The sequence below is a fragment of the Balaenoptera borealis genome (assembly GCF_965194805.1).
Source record: "Balaenoptera borealis genome assembly, chromosome: 2".
Classification (NCBI taxonomy): domain Eukaryota; kingdom Metazoa; phylum Chordata; class Mammalia; order Artiodactyla; family Balaenopteridae; genus Balaenoptera; species Balaenoptera borealis.
In genome coordinates, this window is record NC_138867.1 from 106,867,834 (window position 1) to 106,887,297 (window position 19,464).

General features: G+C 43.3%; 2 protein-coding genes across 17 annotated transcripts in view; one reads left to right on the forward strand and one right to left on the reverse strand.

Annotated features, from left to right (window-relative positions):
• The window catches only part of MARCHF3 (membrane associated ring-CH-type finger 3), a 151,050-nt gene extending 138,470 nt beyond the window's left edge, over positions 1 to 12,580 (reverse strand). The window contains exon 1 of one of the 3 annotated variants that reach the window (XM_082380727.1): positions 10,800 to 12,580. The gene's annotated coding sequence lies outside the window, so the exon portion shown is untranslated. Of the gene's footprint in view, positions 1 to 9,845; positions 10,061 to 10,799 lie in introns of those variants that run through there. The other 2 variants (XM_082380728.1, XM_082380725.1) reach the window with 2 other exon arrangements.
• Positions 10,051 to 19,464, forward strand: part of LOC309623660 (uncharacterized protein) — a gene marked incomplete at its 5' end in the record, with an annotated part of 202,569 nt that continues 193,155 nt past the window's right edge. For all 14 annotated transcript variants that reach the window (XM_082380738.1, XM_082380745.1, XM_082380744.1 and 11 more), the window contains 3 exons: positions 10,051 to 10,534; positions 17,775 to 17,859; positions 18,848 to 18,934. In XM_082380738.1, coding sequence (XP_082236864.1) covers positions 10,051 to 10,534; positions 17,775 to 17,818 — 528 coding nt within the window. In that variant the 3' untranslated portion in view covers positions 17,819 to 17,859; positions 18,848 to 18,934. The remainder of the gene's footprint in view (positions 10,535 to 17,774; positions 17,860 to 18,847; positions 18,935 to 19,464) is intronic.

Consider the following 19,464-nt stretch of genomic DNA (forward strand, 5'->3'; position numbering starts at 1 on the left):
TATCATTGTCATTGTGCCACTGAATCAACCAATCCTGCTGCCTGACCTGCTTCTCTCATGAGATAATATACTTCCTTACCATGTAGGTCAATTTGGGATAGTCACCCAGAAAAGCCCAAGGGGAAAACACCCTAGAAATCACAACAGGAAGATGGTACTTTGGCATGTGAAGTTGGTACCAAATGGCCTGTCTCTGGCTTTCCCAATCTTTCAAAAACTTTGACTTTCATCTCCCACTTGCCTAGGACATCTGTTTTTCCCCCAGGACCCAAATAAAGCACAGCTCTTATTGGTCTTTTTTCCCATAAGGCTGCCAATTGTGAACCTGTATCTAATTACAAGAATATCAACAGAGAACACGTGGGACTAGCACAGATCCCAGGCACAAGCAGAAGCACTCCAGAGAGGAGGTGCAGTATTGTGATTTGTAGGCAGGAGGTATTCCTTTTCAGGAAGGAGGAACTACCATGATCATATTAGGACACTGCCTGTTTTTGTTTTAGTTATGTAGAGTTATTTTAAAATTAGGAACATATTAGGAACCAGTAAAATAAAAAATCCATCTTAGAAAAAAGGCATAGATGATAACTGACTGTGTAGGGAAGGGATGCAGTGGGCTTATTGCTTGGGGAGCTGCTGGTGGGGGATGGGAATGAAGTAAAATGAAAGATTATATAAATGTCTAATGAGTCACAATAAGCAAAAAAGCAGTATGGCTTGAAACCAAAGTAACCATTCCAGTCTAATAAGCATTTTTCCTACAAGAAAATTATAGAATTATAAATTTAGCCCATAAGGGAGAGCAGAAACTGTAATGCACACAGATTTCATAATTTTGTATAGTATTTGAGAAACATGACTTAGAAAATAGGGTGCACATTATAACTGGTGAAAATTTGCTAAGAGATCATAATTAAAACAGAATAGTAAATGGTGCCTTAGCTCTTGAAAGCGTCACTATCAGGATTCCACTTAATGTCTTCACTACTAATCTGCAGCGAAAAAGGAAATTTGTTCAATGTGAGGATGGTGTCTAGCTGTGAGAGGCTGTCGGGGCAGGAAAGTGGGAGAAAGATATCTGGAAGAGTTAGAAACAATACACTTTAAGTAGATCAGGAAAAACAACCTGAAACACCAAAAATAAAAATTAAATAAATGAAGGAGAGGAAACTGAAACTCACTGGAAATAATTCTGAAGGGAAAGAAAAAAAATGACAACTGTTGACATTAGCTATAAGGCAATCACCCAGCCTCAAAAGAGAAACAGGCCAGGGTTTGTTAAAACAACAAATTAAGAACTTATCAACAAAAGATGCATCAATTCATGTGTCCCGCTTTTAAAGAAATCAGGGTAGCCCTACCCCTCTTTTCCTTTCCCTATTCTGTGTATGCCTGGTTTGGCTTTTGTAGAAAGCTTCATCTCCTTGGTTGTAATGAATGTCTATTGCTAACAGAGACGCGTGATCTTGTTTCTTTTTTTTTTCATTTACTTATTTAATTTATTTATTTTTGGCTGCGTTGGGTCTTCGTTGCTGCAGGCGGGCTTTCTCTAGTTGCGGCGAGCAGGGGCTACTCTTCATTGAGGTGCGCGGGCTTCTCATTGCAGTGGCTTCCCTTGTTGCGGAGCACAGGCTCTAGGCACGCAGGCTTCAGTAGTTGTTGCACGCAGGCTCAGTAGTCGTGGCTTGAGGGCTCTAGAGCACAGGCTCAATAGTTGTGGTGCACGGGCTTAGTTGCTTGGTGGCATGTGGGATTTTCCTGGACCAGGGCTCGAACCTGTGTCCCCTGCATTGGCAGGCGGATTCTTAACCACTGCGCCACCAGGGAAGTCCCGATCTTGTTTCTCAATGATATAAAAGTGAGCAGGAGGTGGTAAGAGTGATTAGGCAGGTGGGGGGCGGTCAGTGACAAGCATGGGTAAAGTTGGTGAAAACTGAGGTTTTGTGAGGCTAATCACTTTTGCACTGTGTAAGGCTGTCAGCGCATGTAATATCCCAGCGAGCAGGAGCTGCATTATTGTGATCTTTTTCTTAGCACCAGAAAGACATACTGGAATGCTCTAGGAAAGTTTTTTGAAACTGGTCAAAAATGCAGTTACTCCTGCAGGAAAAAGATTAATGGTAACACTGATTATAAGAGCTTTTATAACGTAGAGTTCTTACCTGAACAGAAGGGAAAGAGAATGTCAAAGAAAGGAAAACATTATTGGAGGGTGGGGGAAATGAAGGAGAGAAGTTGAAATTAGGGAAACCTAGGAGGTTAAGGATGAGAACTTTCCGACTATGAGAACCTCTGTTTGGGTAACACGTTCACAAAGGGTAAGAGGAAGAAGATTTGCTATTAGGGATGCTGAAAAGCAGATCTGAGAAAATGCCAGAGTCAGGCACCACAGGGAGAACCTCCACTGACCGCAGGGAAGGGTGACCTGTGTGTTGCACAGATGTTTGCCTCCACCCCTCACCCAAGCCTCCCTCAAGTCCTCCCAGGCCCCAGCTCCTAGGGGAAAGCAGAGCCCCGGGATATGCAGGGGCATGTGCTCCTGACTTACAAGATCCAAAAGAAACCAGTATTTGAGTCTATGACCTAATCTAGGGTGGCTCATCTTCTCTGCTGCCTTGAACATTGAAATAACTTTTAGATGTAATCAGTCAATTTTCTAGTGATATTTTCTTGGCAGGTATGAGAAGAAAGCACCTATGTTAAGTAAGGCTTAATCTCCCAGATGAGACAGAAGATAGGGGTCCTTGATCTCTTGCAGTCATTTAAAGCTCGTTAGGATCTAACATAAAAGGGCTATACTAATGGCCCTGACCTCAGGCAGTTATGCTTAACTCAGCTGATCCATAAACTCTACCTGGACACTAGGCTGTACACCACCTCAGTAACCCAGCTCTGAGGTGAGAGCTGGTACTTATAGAAGCCCTCAGACTACATCATAAACCTGACTATGTAGGGACACTTCCTGAATAAAAGGTGGTCTATCAATGAAAAATATTATACAAGTTAGTCTCTGAAATAAAAATCTGCTGGAATTATTTAATTTTTTTTAAAAGCTTTACTTAAACAAATGCCAAGTTTCCCCATTCAGCAGCCTCTAGGCCCAGCACCATCTAGTTCCTCCAAGGCCCCCAAACCTCCCATGGCCAAAGCTAGATCATCACCTACACTGGATGGCAAAAGGGACCAAGCCATCTGAGACTTCAAAAGATGTGAGAGTGAAGCTGTCCCAAGTCTCAAAGTGGGGTCCATGAATCAGCTGCTTTGTCAAGATATGACAACAGGTATGGGAACATCAAAGGAACCAGGGGAGATGGCCTAGACTGGGTGTGTGGGGGGAGTTGGAGACATTCTTGAAGACACAACAGGGAGGCGGTGAGAGAAGAAGGCAAGTCAGGAATGGAGCAGAGACTCTGAACATGGAAGGGGCAGGCATGGATGATAGTTTTATGAAGTGTTAAGACTAGGGCTAAAGCAGAAAGTCTGGGACTATGATTCAGTTATTACTACCATGCAGACTTTTGGTGAATATCCTGTGCATGTCCTTTTAAGGCCTTGCAGGTGTTCACCTGTAATTCTTTGCAGCCCCTAGTGCACCTAGCAACTATTTCTTGAATACCGTCTCTTGAGAAGCTACAAGATGACAGGTGTGGTCCCTGCCCTCAAGGGGCTCCCAGTCTGGAGGGGGGGATTACAGGACGTAAGGACTCTGCTGGCTGTATACAACCAGGCCAAAGAAGGGCATGGAAAAGGTTCCCAAAGGTGCTAATACTTGAACTGCATTTTGAGTTAGCTAAGCTGAGAAGAGGTGCTACCTATGATAGGTATTCAATTACTACTTGATAATTCATTTCCGTTCATTTTGATTTGTAATGATTACCTGGAAGATTGTTCAAGGACTAGGAGATAGTTCTTATCACCATTGTTTTTATTATTGTCAATCAAAAAGATAAACCTATCCATTTTAGTGTCTAGGGGTATAATCTGAAAAATACTATACCCTACCTTTGGCTGAGGTGAGGAGTGCACTTGTAATTTTTCTAATTACAAGACATCTTCTCGTTATACTTATTTCATAGCAAAAAGTTTTAAAAGATTTTGAAAAGATCCCATTTTGTTCACTTGAAATGTGTGTGTATATTTTAGCATAAAATATACTTGGCAGCTGCTAACATAATTGGGTGGCTACGTCTTGCAAAAACTTGATTTCTTTTTAATCAAATTTTCAGAATCATACTGGGTTTCTTGCCAGTGCTGCAATAGTGAGCAATAAATACATCATTAGATCAATGGTGGTCTGATGATGGATTACTCAAAAGATAGTTCCAGCCAAGAAGAATAAGCCCACAAGTCTCACTGTGCAAAGATTAATAAAATATTGTTTAAAACATAGATACTGAGTTAATATAGCAGGGAAGAAAACACTGCAAAATACAACAGAACAGCCAGGGGTTTACAATGTAGCGATACTGATCATGGATTTTCCAAAGTATTCTAGAGCAGCCACACTATTATATATGCCTCTGATTAGACTCAGAGATGAGAAGGAAAAAGTTATTAAAAAAAAGAAAGAAAGAAAGAAAGAAAGAAAGAAAGAAAGAAAGAAAGAAAGAAAGAAAGAAAGAAACTAACCAGGGGAAGGCCTGCTGCTATAATAAATTATTTAAAGCAAGCAGGGCTAGTAGGTTGTGAAGACAATATAAAACAGAATCAATGCCTCCAAGAATACCCAAACCATCAGCACCTCTATAAATTTCTTACCACCCTATCTGGCATTTTACTGGAGGTATTTCTTTCCCACCACTCTCTCCATCCCATCCCAGCCATGACCCTTCACTTTTTGCCAGTTCTTTTCTCAGAGCTTAATATTTGTCTTTCTTCTGTAACCCAGGATGCTGTCTTCAGTTATATTTCTCAGCTTGTATCAGAAGAGTGTCTGTAAGGACACAGATGAGTGAATCTGTCACTTCATTCATCTGGATATTAAATTTCCCGTAGAAACTATGTGCTGGGAATATCTAATAAGATACATGTAACAACATGACTTTAATATTATCCTTCTTCTTCTTCTTTTTTCTTAATATTGTTATAGTTAAATCCACAAAGTTAAAGCTAGAGTAGAACTTCTATAGCTCAATGAGTGTTCTATGAGTAGAAGGTATTATTGGATCCAAAAAACCAAAGTGAATGTAGGAGCTTAAGGGGGCATTATAGAGGAGAAAGAGTCAAAATGGCTAAAATTAAAGTATTAGGAGCTGTTAAAAGGGCAGGTTGATTTGAAAAGTTAATTTTTTATAAGTAGATTTCACAATGGGAATAAGGGTATGGAAAGAAGGGCCAAAAACTTGAATTTGTCAAATTCTTTTTGCCAAAGAATTTTGCCAAAAGTATGCCATGGCCAAAAAAAGGAAAAAAAAAAAAAAAGAGTGAGAATTGTTGCTTAGAAGCTTATAATGATCTGTGGCCCACTTTCCAGAAAAGTAGCATTCTACTGTAGTTTTTTAACTGGGCACAAATCAGTACCATTGTATAATCAGGGGCTGTGATTATACCCTAGGCTTTGGAAATTTTCTAGGTCCATCCAATCATGCAGAAGCTGGGCAAATAAAATATAAGCAAGTTCCTTTTGTCAGTGTAAAAACATTATTAGCAGCATAACATGACTCAATAGGCAAAGAGTACAGGTCTAAAATATTAGTCCCCCAAATTCTACATATAGGCTTTGTTGCCTTTGGGTTCTTTGACCTTTTGCAAATTACTTGCCATTCCAAGTCAAGCCTGGATGGTTAAGGTCAGGATCATTGAACCAATTATTATATATGGTGGTTAGCTTTAGAAAGAAAACTGTTCCAAGGTCACAGTCAATATAAAAAAAATTCTAAGAGGTGAAAAAAAAACTGTAGATGATATGAATGACTAAGCATGAGTCTATCATCTCATCACGAAGCTAAATAAAAACAATTCAAAACACATGGGCAACGTCTCAGTTAGTGGCGTCATCTTTGAATGTGAAAGACAGAATCTAAATAGGGTTGGCTCTCGGTGTCCACGGATGAGGAACCTGCAGATATGGAATGCTGACTGCACTCCGCAATTTTATATAAGGGGCTTGAGTATCCCCGGATTTTAGTATCTGCAGGGGTGGGGGTCCTGGAACCAATCCCCCGAGGATACTGAGGTATGACTGTATTATGATCCTTTTGTGGCTGCTGTTTGCTCATTTGTAACAAAGTGGGAAAAAATCCTCGCACTCAAAGGATTGTTAAGATAAGCAACATAGGTTGCTATAAACATGCCTGCCAAGTGTTCCTCAGAACATAAATTGCTCCATAAAAGTCCCACTAATGATCCAGTGGCCTGGAAGAATCTAAGTTCAGTGTCCCAGCCTATACAGGTCCTTTTGTCATCAAGGAAGTAAATATTCTGGGCACTTCTGACCTCAGAGAAGTTATTTGTTTTTTAGGTACCTGGAGGGTAGAAAGAGGGAAGGGCAACAACTTCTGACAGATCCTTTCTTTTTTAAACTTTATCTAGGAGTCTTACACTGAGAACTATGCCAGTCTGAAATGGGAGAACAGAATCCGAAGGTCAGTATCAAACTACGTATAAAAAAGCTAATTGGCAATAATTAATACACCAGAATCACACTGATTTGAAAGGAGAGGCGGCAATCAATTCTCAACCCCTCTCCCTGTGATGTTAAGAAAATCTATGTACCCGATTAATTGGACACCTCAAAATACTTCTAAGATGACTTTCTGAAAATGAGACTCCCTGGGCCTCTGGGTAGGTGGCCTGAGACACTCTCGTGACCAACAGGCAGACCAGCTGCAGCTTCCCAAGGAACTCCTTGACCTCAGATAAGTCTGTACTAGCCCCTGCTGAGGTCCTAGCCCCCAAGCTCGAAAGAGTATTAGTGAGTCAAAGGGGGCTCTCAAGGACTGGGATTCTTCTACCTTTCAGGGAGAAATGCCCAACAATGTGAGTTAGGACTGACACAGTTACCCCAGAGCACCCCAGGAACTCGCTGGACCTGGAGTAGGGAATGGATCAGGCTGGGGTGAGGTCTCAAACTACCTTGCTTCCCGAGACAGACTTCCTTAGAATTGGGGCTAACCTGGTTAGGGGATTGCTAAGGAGTCCAAAAGCACTTCTGAACACAGAACAAAAGGTACCATTGTTGAGGACAGAGAGTTAAAACATTAGCTATAAATTTCACATGGCTGGTAAATGCCACCTGGAAATTTTCGAACAATTATTTGTTGAATCAGCTCACAGACTGTAATTGTTCTTTTATATCATAAATGCCATTCCAGCGTTTCTCAAGATATGGTGAGAGGATCCCTGACATCAGAATCACTTGTGGGTGTATGTTAAAGATGCAGATTCCTAAGTCCTACCCCAGATTTCTGAATCTAATCTTGAAGACTAGAGTCCAGCCCATGAACTGAATTTTTAAGGAGCAACCCAGTTGACTCAGGTGATCCATATCAAGGCAGGAGAATTATTGTGTCTACATAGTCCATCAGAAATGTAAAGACATAGATTAGGGATTAGAATGTCTTCCCCCAATGTTTAAGTACCATAAAAATGAAAACAACACTTGTGATGAGTTCTTAAGAACCATTCCAGTATTTTCTACCCACATATAATAAACACCGTTATTAAAATATAATTATGAGCATAAAATTATTGGGTAAAATATCAACTGTGCTTCTCAAAAATATTGCCTTTATTTTGTCACCAAAAGTAATTATGCTGTTAAAGGAATTTATAGCTTTTTAAGTATCAGTTTGCTGCAGGAAATTAATAAGCTGTTATACTCCTCCCATACCCTTTTAGTCATCAGAAGTTTTGTGATAAAGGCTTTTTTTCTTATTATTTTTTAAACTATAAATTGTGAAGCATTGCAACTAGTGATTAGGCTGAATATGAATTTATATCCAAGTTATAAATTCCTAAAAATACATTTCATTAGAATTACCAAGGCGGTCTAGAGCTAGTAGATTAAATAGCTTCTGTAATAAAGCTCTATTTACTTCTGTTAAGATTTTTTTTTTTTTTTTGGTGCAAAACAATTCAGTTTTAATGCATTCTCTTAAGAAGCAAAAGGAAACAGTTTCTGATATACATGTTACTGCAAAGCGGTAAACAAGTGCTGCATGGTTATGTGACAAGCACCACATTTCTTTTCCGGAGGGATTTTTTTTTTTCCCTTGTATACTCCTCCTTCCCAAACCATGCCTATTAATTACTTCACAAAATACAGTTTGCCATTTCTGAAGAATCAAACACTCATTTTCTCCCTCACCAAAAATCACACGTTCAGACTGAATTCTGAATGAAAATGGACTTGAGAGGCAGGCTTTGTTTATAGCATGTTGTTTCCACTAAGAGTTGCCCCCTACCCACGTTCCACCCTAGTGCTCCCACTGAAGTGTACATGTTATGTTTTAACAGATGGGCCGGCTGGCGGCTGCTGGGCTATAAAACAGGAACTGGGAATCTGCTTGGAGTGGTATTGAACTGAATGCTCGTAAAGTTCATGGACATACACCGACCCAGACAGACTAGGAAGATCCAAACATGCTTATACACACACTCACCATACACCCCACAGATCAGAGGGTCCATCTCTCTACCCAGAGGAAGTTCAAGGCTGTTTCCCCCTCCATATCTCTATTTCATTTGCTTATCAATTTTATACACACACATATAAGTACACACATATGTAGGCACATCTACATATGCATGCATAGCTATATATCTCAATGTTTTTATACATCCTCAAAGATCAAAATATTCCCCAATTCTGTTGCCAAGTCTCTACCTAGTACTTTCAATAAGCTCTCATTCACATCAAGTAAGAATTACAAGAAAATATTGCATTCAATTCTATTTAGTCCACACATAATATAAACTACATGTATGTAACTGCCCTCAAAAAAACAGCTGCTTTTACCCCTTACCAATGAGAGAGAGAGAGAAAAATCTATCCCAGACTGAGTCACAAACATAAAGTGTCAGGTTTAACCTTGAATCCTCTGCTGTCAGTTCCTGTCACAACTTCATCACTTAAACACACAGGTGCTCAAACAAACACCAACCGACCAGCCTGGTGGTCGTTTTCACGGCCTCTTCTTGGATTCCCCGAGGCCTCCCTGCACTGGGACAGTCACCAGTTACCCCCGGTCCTAACGAAGTCCTTTGGACACACCTTGCAGGTGGATGTGGAGGTCTGAGCACCTCATGAGGGATGAGGATTCAAGTGCTAATAAAAAGTAATTACAAAGTTTAATATCCGCGCTGTCAATTCCTTTCAATAACTGCAAAGCTCTGAAGCCCCTGCTACGGAACCCGACTGGTCCTGAAGTTCTCTGACCCCTAAAGATGCACCCGGAGCCCGATGATCGCTGGCTCGGGCTACGCATCAGACACACACAGGACTATCTCGTCTCACCGACCCCGGCGCGTGTTAATTTCTCAGGAACCCGTCTTCAACCATCTAGGAACTGCTGTCCGCACGCCACTGGACTCGAAGGCCGCCCCTAGCGCGCGTGTCGCCGCTGCAGAGGGCCAGGAGACGCGTCCCCGGACCCCACCTAATGATGGCAATTACAACATGCCAAGTTCTTGCGAACGCAGAGCCGCGTCCCGGGCTGAGTTGGGACGCTTTGAAACAAGAAGTTCGGGAGTGGGGGTGCTGGCAAGGAGTGAATCCCGTCAGCCCTGACCTCCTCACAGCCGACACGCTCGGACAGACAGATCGACGCGCCCCAGGACGCGTCCAGTCCCCTATTTGCCGAACAGCGCGAGAGGAGCCGCTCCCCTTGCGCGCGGCGACTCACCCTAGTCGACGAGTCCAGATGGCAAACCGACGCCCCTGCTGCGGGTCCTGAATCCCAAGTTGCCCGGAACCGGCGACAGCTCTCGCCCTAGCCCACCGGGGCACATTGGCTCCGGCAGGCACCTCTGAGGGAGCACAAACCTGGCGGCCGCCCCGGCTCAACAGCTGCCTGGAGCGCGCTGACAATTCACGGACCTGCTCAGCGAATGAGATGGACAGCAGGACTGAAGCAACCGGGATCCGAAGGGAGGCGGGGCCGGGCGGCAGGAGGGGCGGGTTCAGATCTGGGCACGCCCCCGAGGAGGCGGGGCGCTCTTCAAAGCGTGACTGGCGGAGCCCGCAGCCAATCAGGGTGGCGCCCGGGCCTGGGGCGGCCGCGGGCTGTGCCGAGCGCCCGGCTCCGCCCCGCCGCCGCCGTCCAATCGCCGGCAGCCGAGGGCTGGCTGAGAGACGCGCCCACGGCTGGGAAGTTGGCTGAGGTGAGGAGCCGGGGCTGTGGGCTGGCGCTGTGGGGGCGCCTGCGGCGGGACCCCGACGCCTCAGAAGGGAAGTGGCGGCCCCGGAGGGCCCCTGTGGGCCCTCCGGGGCCGCCCGGAGCCGCCGCGTGTCGGCGCGCTGTGGTGCAAGAAGCCCAAGCACTGCGCGAGCCGAGACTGGGTCGACACCGCCCACCCCTGGCGCCCGCAGGAGGTGCGTAACTTGGCTCTAAACGAGGCCCAGCAGTCGGAGGAAACTGAGACCCAAAGAGGGTGGGTCCCGGGCCGGATCACCCAGCCGTCGGTGGAGGCCAGGGCCCGGAACTGGGAGCTGCGGGCTCCCTGAAAAGGCTCTGATTGAGGTCTGGTAGTTATCTCCGAAACAAAACTCCAACTCCGCCCGCCCCCCCCACCCCGGAAGGTTCGCGACACATCCCTCCTCACCCCTGCCCTTCACACCACCGGCAGCGGGGACTTACCAGACGCCTAGCCTCCATTCCCGACTCAAGGTGCCCGGGCACTTGCGCAGAGCCCGGGGGCGAAAGGGAGGCCCGGGCGCTGGACGGTCGGGCTGCCCGGCGGGATGGCATCCCCAGCGGTGGCTCCCCCTGCCGTTGTCCCTGGGGCCTGCCGGACGGACCAGGACCGTCTTCGCGGACTGGAACACCGCAGAGCCAGCCCCGGCCGTCGCACTCTGCGCGCCCTCGCACCCTCCACTTCGGCAGCCCCTGGGCCTAGCTTAGAGACCCCCGTAAGTGGCGGGCCTAGGGGCAGCCTGAGCTCGCTGGGTCAGTCGTGGCTGAGTGGCCCCGAAGGAAGGCTTTAGGGGCTCTGCCCTTCCTGGCCGTTCCGGTCGCTGCTGCTCGTTTTGTCGGCGGATCAGCTCTTCAGCAGGGGTTTAAACCCTTACCTTGGCTGCGGCACACATACATAGGGAGCTGGGGGTATCAAGAGTCAAAAAGCGGAGCGGGGTGTTGCTTTCCCGACCGAGGCCTAGAATGTTAGCAAGCCCTGGACTGTAGACTGGGCGTGGGAGCGGTCTCTGTGTGCCTAGAACTGCACCTGCCACAGGTAGACACCCAACCCATGTTAGTAAAATGAAGGTGTTCATGGCAGGCGAGGGGTCAAGCTCCCTGGTGCCCTGACACCACTGACCATTGTCTGCCTCAGATCTCAGAAGTCCTAAGGGTTTTAGTCTCTCAGTATGGGTAACTATTCAGACTATCATATACGAGAGAGTATGGACCTCCACAGGTGTTATTTCAGTGGCTGCCTGGCCCCCATAAGGACCTGCGTCATAGGTAGCCCACCTCTCATGAGCAGGTTCTGATAAGGGTCATTGGCAGAAGGAAGGCAAAAGTCCCATTGCTGAAAAGTAGTGAAATGGCCCCTCTAGCAGGGAAACCTGGATCTCTGAGGTGAGCTCTGGCTTGAAGTCAGTTTCAAATTGTGTCACCTCAGCTCCCTGTCTCAATGGGGAAAAGCAGGCAGTCAGGGGGGCAAGAAAATCAGGGTCTGGACAGTCCTTATTAGGCCCTGAAAGATTGATCAGTGATGCAGAAATTGTGCATATTTAAACCTTTCCTCATCTAATGAACCAAAGGACTGGTACAGGCAAGGAAGACCATTCCATCCAGTTCCAACAGTTGCTTAGCATGCCGTGGAGTGGCCTGGGAGAACGGCCTTTGCCCACAAGGAATGAGATGTAGACCATGTGAATGGAATATATACTCAGTCTCTCTACGCTGAAGACGGGATGGGGGATAGAGGAAAAATGTATTTCCTTGGATTTTTTTTCTCACTCCTGGATATGACTGGAGAAAAAGTTTGCCAACAGTGTTTATCATATTAACACCCTGTGAAGGTTTTTCACAGATGCTAATGATTATTTTAAAAATCACCTTGGTAATAGGAGCCAAACATTGGCTGTTGACTGTACTTGATGTAGTATTTGTGTTAAATGATGAAAAAAGGAAATAAGGGACTTCCCTGGTGGCGCAGTGGTTAAGAATCCGCCTGCCAAGGCAGGAGACATGGGTTCAAACCCTGGTCCAGGAAGATCCCACATGCCACGGAGCAACTAAGCCCGTGCACCACAACTACTGAGCCTGCACTCTAGAGCCCGCGAGCCACAACTACTGAGCCTGTGTGCCTAGAGCCCGTGCTCCGCAACAAGAGAAGCCACCGCAATGAGAAGCCTGCCACTGCAACGAAGAGTAGCCCCCACTCGCCACAACTAGAGAAAGCCTGCGCGCAGCAATGAAGACCCAATGCAGCCAAAAATAATTAATTAATTTAAAAAAAAAGGAAATAGGAAATTTCTTCTCAGGAAATAAGTTACAACTAAGCAAGTGACTTCCATGTCCCAATTTCCAAGGTTTTCTGTTTGTTTCATACAGACATTACTGTCATGGGTTCCTGGACAAGCAACTGGTCTCATTTTCCCTTATAGAATGGATGGCGTTGGAAGACTGTAGATTACAATTCATATTTCCACACCATGTGCTGTTGTAATTGTATTTGACAGGAGCTTATCACTCAGGCACAGACTTACTCCATTTGTTGCCAGTCCCCCTAATGATCTCTTGAGTTTGGGCCATCCCCATATTCTACAAGGGAAAATTAGACCTGTTACTTGTCCAAGGACTCATTATGGTCCTATTTGTATTAGACAAACAAAAAAACATGAAAATCTGGACCTGGAAATCACTTGTTTAGTTTCACCAAAAGAAATATTCTTTCCCTCAAAGAAATGAGGAAGTTTATGGTATGGCTTGGGAATGAGAAGATTGAGGTGGGACCATGGAAGCAAGGCTGGTCCCTTTGAGGATGGTGAGCAAATTTGCCTTCAGGCACTGTCATCCACCGCTCACACTGAAAGAATATTTTGGGACCTTCTAAATTTCAATAGGGTGTGACTGATAGGAGCTGTGGGTTCTAATCTGAGTGGCTGCTGTGGTGAGTGCTCCTGGCAGTCACTTAACCTCTGTTCACCCTTGCTTCCTTGATCGTAAAACAGCAGTGGCAGAATCCACTGTGTTTATCTGCTTAAGGCGGACACCATAATGATGGTGACACAGCACTGTAAATGTACCAACTGCTGAAATGGAGAACAAAATGATGTTGAAATGGGAAAATGGTGGGGCCTGAAGAATTCCTTTTTACGCTTACAATTTCTATTCATTTTAATCTCAGTGGATTACTGTCCTTTCATTCTACGAATGGAAATGAGGGAAAACAGCCCTCACAATCCTTATTCTTTGATTACCAAATGTTTCAGAAGCTTTACTTAAGTGAAAGGTATTTTCCCCCTTTCCCATGTCTACCACCTCTCCTAACATATATTCAGCTTGGAAAATTATTCAGAATTTGAACAGGTTGAGCAAAGAAATGCAGTCAGAAGTAGCAGATTCTAATACCAGCTATGCTGTGTGTTCATTATGAGACCTTGGGCAAGCTGTTAACAGTGCCCATACCTTAGTTTACCACCTGTGCAACTACAGTGATACTTACTAATTTCACAGAGGTAGGAGAGATAACTAATGGTAAGGCACTTTGAAATATTAATTGTAATATAGACTACAAAATATCATGTAGGTGTTTTTGGCAAACTAAAGTGTGGTGTTAGTTTGTACACCACAACTAGGAGATATTTTTGTAACAGAGAGAGTACTCTGGCACAATATCTGTGGCCAGGGTGATACCACCCACAAAACAATGACAGCTTATTGCATTTGAATGAAAATGCCACTGTTCCATATGAGAGTTATATTGCTACAGACCCAACTAAGTAAAAAATATGATAACAGAAATGGGTGGGGAAGGGAAGCTTCTATTCCACAAAAACATGGGATTTCCTCACACATGCCCCAGAAGAAAAACTACATTAAACTTCTTAAAAATGGATGCCACTATGTGAGTACAAGTCTGATGAAAGACTAGAATGGTCATGAGAAAATGGCCTGATATAAAAATTAGACAGACTGGTCAGAAGTACACCAGAAGATAGAAAAATAGTCTTAACTTTAAAATTTCATAGCAAAATGAGTAACACAGGAATTAGACATTGGGGAAGGGAGGATCATGTGCTCAGGGAGGAAAAATGGACTCCTAACCTAAGTAAAAAATAGGAACAGTAAGGCTACTAAGAAACAGGACAAAGAATAATGGGCTCTGGAAATACCATAGACCAAGGGTTGGATTTTCTTTCCACTGCTTCCTAACTTTGAGACCTTGGACAAGTACCTTAGTTTCTCAGAGCCAGATGGAGTGGGGGTGGAAGGTGATAAGGTTTTTCTTACTGGCTTGTTATGTGTCTCAAACAAGAGTCTCAAACTCTCAGCACAGGGCCAGGCTGATAGTGGGCCCTCTACCAGTAATAATAGCCTCTAATATTAATTGAGCAATTACTTTATGCTCTGCACTGTTCTGAGCCTTTTCATCTAATGACTCACTTGATCCTCACAACTACCTTATGATGTCGCTGCCATCTCTTCCTCACTTTCTATCTATGTGGAAGTACTATTCCAGGAATAGTATCCTGCTATGCAGTAAAAGTCAAAATTCTCTTTTTATAGGTACTGGAGATATTCCAAACATCTTATTTTTCTATAGGCAACCTCTTCCTTGAACATACTAAGAAAGAAAATAGCATTTAAAACTACCATTGTCTTACTTTGATGTGGAGTGGGCTAATACAGCCTTTCCTGGTACCTAGAAAATCAGGCTACAGTGAGCACTCAGTAGCACATACATGACAGCAAAGCAAATGAGGGATTCAGAGTTTGGCAGAAAGAAGGCCGTAGAAAACAAGTGCTTCAAAACTCCAAACCAGTTTCCAGATCTCAGATGGTAAGCCCCTAGAAGATGTGGGCTTCTAGACAGTGTACTTCTCATCTGGGTTTGGGTTTAGTGGAAGTTAGTTCCCTTGAGGCAATAATATTGGAATGATAACTGGCTAGCCAAAGAAGGAAAAAAATGGATGATCCCTTAGAAATGAATTCTATCATTAGTTATTATGAATACCCCAAATTATGACAAATTCATGTGTAAGTATGCCAGGGAAAAGTAGCCGTGCACTATAATACACACAATCATTTATTACCCAAGAGAATTTAGGTGCTAATGTGCATGGTATTGCATCTGTGAAATTCTGAAACTCACAAAGGATTCCAAGATATAAAGCCAAATAAAACATAATACAGAGGGAAATGATTTTGATTATGTAACATTTATATATAGCATTTCATTTTACATTTCAAATTGCTTTTCAGTCATTGGTTTATTCTTCACAGCACACCTGGGGAGTACCTCCGTGCTGTTATCCTCTGTTCACAGCTGAGGCAGCTGAGACTGAAAGAGGCAAAGTGTTTTGTCCAAGAGCACAACAGGGGCAGGGTGACAAATCATGCATTCGTTTAATCATGTGTCTATTCAGCACCTACTCTTGGCAAGGCACCATGGTCTGTGGTGTACAGAGGTGGGTACTGTATACGAGGCCCCTGCATTGCAGGAAATTGCAGTCTGCTGGGACAATAAGTGGTTGGTGGTTTATGTCTTCCGGAGTGATCTAGACAGCAAGGACCAGGGTTTAGAGGAGGAGAGGGTGAGTCCCCTAAGATTCCTAGAGACAGTGGGATTTGAGACCCTTGAGAGATGGGTAGAATTTTGGCAAATAGAGGCTGAGGGTGGTGGGAATGACACAGAGACACAAAGATGGGAAAATTCAAGATGTATTAGAGAATGTTTGACTGAAGCAGGGCAGTTGAGGAAAAAGGACTGGAGAGTGGAAAGGAGCAGATTTTCCAGGGCACTGAATTCCCAGCTAAATATATAGATTTTAGCCTGTGGGCAATGGGCCCTGGACTCATTTCTGACTTCTCCCATTCACTCATTATTCTAACTTGTACTGAGTGCTATTATTATATGCTTAGTTTTCAGGTATTTTCCCATATATCAGCTTTTCTAAACTTCACGGCATTCCAACAAGATACATGTTATTTTTCCCTCCTTAAGTGGATGAAAAAACGATCATGTAGGTAATAGCTGACAGATGAGGAATTCCAAAGGAGCACTCTTCACTTCCTCATGAATGTGTACTTATGGGAGAATGAGTGCAAATTCCGGACAGTGTACTCAGGATGCCCATCTAATAATATGCCCCTCACTCTAGCCATTGTCTTTCCAGAAACAAAAAGTAAACAGGCTAGAAATAAATCTAATTTCTTAACATGTAAGTTATTCCATATCTAAAGTCAGCTCCAAGTTAAAAAGAAAGACAAAGGGTATTTCCCCCTATTCTCTCTGCCCTACAATTAACAACAAATGTCTGCATTTTTATAACTTTAGTCTTGTGAGTATCTTTAATACATTCTGACCTCAGCTTAGTGTTTCCACTAAACCAGAATCTCTTTCTGGAGTTGGTCAATTCTATCCCTCATCCCTTACCCTTAGCATGTAACCTAACCTGTTTATCTTAGTGCCCTGTAAGGTCTCTGTCTCAGCTTGAATTTTGGCCATCAAGAAATAGCTTTTTCTCTCCAGATACAGGCTACTAATTAGCATTTTTACTGTTTAATCATCAGGACTAAAATACAAGTGAGAGAAACATTACTGTTAACCCAAAAATATTCAGAAAGGAAAAAGATTGCTTACTTAAATCTTTCTGTAAGGAATAAAGAGATGCTCTAAGGAGGTGGGTGGATGTTTAGGTGACATAAAAATTAAAAGTAAAAAAATTTAACGTCTGTTAAGTAGGGTGCTTTTTATCTCAATCTGGTTTTGTGGAAGAGTTTTCTTTGAAAATGCCTATCCATGATCAGTCAGGGAAGTCTTCCTCTAGGGTAAATATCTACCACAAATGACAGGCCAGGTTTGACTTTCTGCATGAAGACAAGTGGGAACCACCAAAATGGGGCATTTAAAAATTCTAGATGCAATACACAACATTCTCCTATCTCTCGACCCTCTAGTGCCTTGTTTGGCTTTGCCCAGATTGTGTTTTATGACCCAAGCCATAGATTCATGAGTAAATGGTTGAGTATTTCTCCATGTTTGTTTGTTTGTGTTTATGTGTGTGTGTGTGTATGTGTGTGTGTTTTAAGAAGTTGAAAGAAAGTACAGTTAATAGGTAAGGATGATTAAATTTCATCTTAGATCTTAAGGTCTTAAGGATCTCCTGTGAAAGATATGGGAACAAGCACTAGACCAGAAAATTGTACCTGATTTGTCCTGTCTTAAAATGCATGACGTTTCCCTCTGATTTCAAGTAAAGCAATGGGCTGACACGTGGTGACCTGTGTTTCACTGAGGAAAGTGATGAAACTAATTTATAACATTTTGACTTCTAGATCCGCAAAGCTGGCATGCTTACCTTGAGATGTGGAGAAAACAGGACTTTGAAAGACTCACAGGAAATCAGATAACTTATTGTAACCTTTTGTATCTCTTTACAGAAGAAAAATCCACCATGGGTACTTCTGGGGATTCTCCATATTGATGGAAGGAAGTGTTCAGAGTACCAAGTGAATCCCATTGAAGGCATGTATTAGCATTAATTTCTCCTAACCATTGAAATGAAGCCTACATGGCTCTTTTTCCCCTTAAGATGTTCAGCAAAAATGCTGAGACTCTCAAAGATTATTGAGGTAGAAACATGCTGGAATTAACCTTATTTAAAAAATAATAACTATGCAAAATAGATAATTTCCCCAACCAATAGGCTTCCTGTATGGAGGCTCTTTACACAGGAGCTTTTGAATTCTCACGGAGGGCTAATGGGATATCGCAGGTAGGAAAATGTTGTGTGAGAAGTTAAATGACATTTCAACTTGGTGTCTGCCAAAGGCCAGTCTAGGAGTCCCCAAGAAACCAGTATGTCAGCTGACCAAACCCTAGGAGTTTCTGTGGGGAGGTTGTTGGTCTTGTCCTGACTCAAGGACCCAAGGTCTTGAGTTATAGCAACCCTGTAAGCCTATCAAGGAACTCTTGATAGCCTCCACAATAAGCATTACAGTATTATCCACAGATATAAGTACTCAATAAATTTAATTGTTAGCAGGTCCTGAGCTTAATCAAAGGAGACAACTTCCCTTGGGAATAAAACCAAAACCCTCAGAGGCCCAAGGAGGAAAGAGCATGGTCAATGTCAAGTGGCCCCAGAAAGTTCATGCTTGCTTGGGATTCCTGGCTCAAATCAGCTGGGGTGGGCGTGAGGGCACTAATTCGCATTCAGAGTCACAGAAACTATTCAGTTGTAAATGAACTGGAATATGTAATTGGACCTGGCCCTTGAAATTTTTGTGGCCCTTTCAAAGCAAAATGGAAAAAAAGAAAAACCATGTCTGTTTTCTGACCTTTTCCAAGAAGCTGAAAATATAGTGCAAATGAGTCCTTAGTTGTGGGTCATTATCCTTATGAGATTTGTCTCTGATTCCAAGGCTGGAGACTGTTCCTCTGCCTCCCATTTTTACCTACCTCCAACTTGAGATAGGTCTCAAAGTCTCATTTTGACCATATATTCTTCCAGCCACGTGAGGGAGACAGGAGAGGCTAAATATAACCACATTAAAAACCATCAGCAATGTTGGAAACAGCTTCAAGCTTAACATCAACAGTGAGTATGCAGCAGCAGCTTAAAGACTTGTGTGAACATGCCCAAATGTTTTCTAAGAATATTTTTCAGAAGAGTGTATTTATAGATATAATCTTTAATTGCATTATGAATGATAAATGAGAAGGTTAACAAACTATATTTCAGGACTGTTTTATATATTTGCTGCTATCATTAGCTCTTTCTTTGTGACTGCAGATTATTTCTGCTTACTAGTCTTAGTGGAAAGAGAGAATTGCTGTACTTTAGTGCTGGGAAAGGATGTTTCAGTTGACAGTGAAGGTTGCAGGAAGTCTTGTTTAAGAGTTTATTTTGGTATTTGTCTCATTTTAAAGGCTGTGACTAGGACTTCATATCTGTCTAATAAGCATGCATGTAACATTTTTATGTTTGCTGAGTGCCTTACAGTCCCCCATTAGTCTCCACAGTACCCCTTGAGGGTGGGTCAGTATTACCGCCTACAGTTTACATTTGAGGAAATTTAAGATACTAAGGGATTATGTGATTTGTACAAGGTCACCCAGCATGCAAGC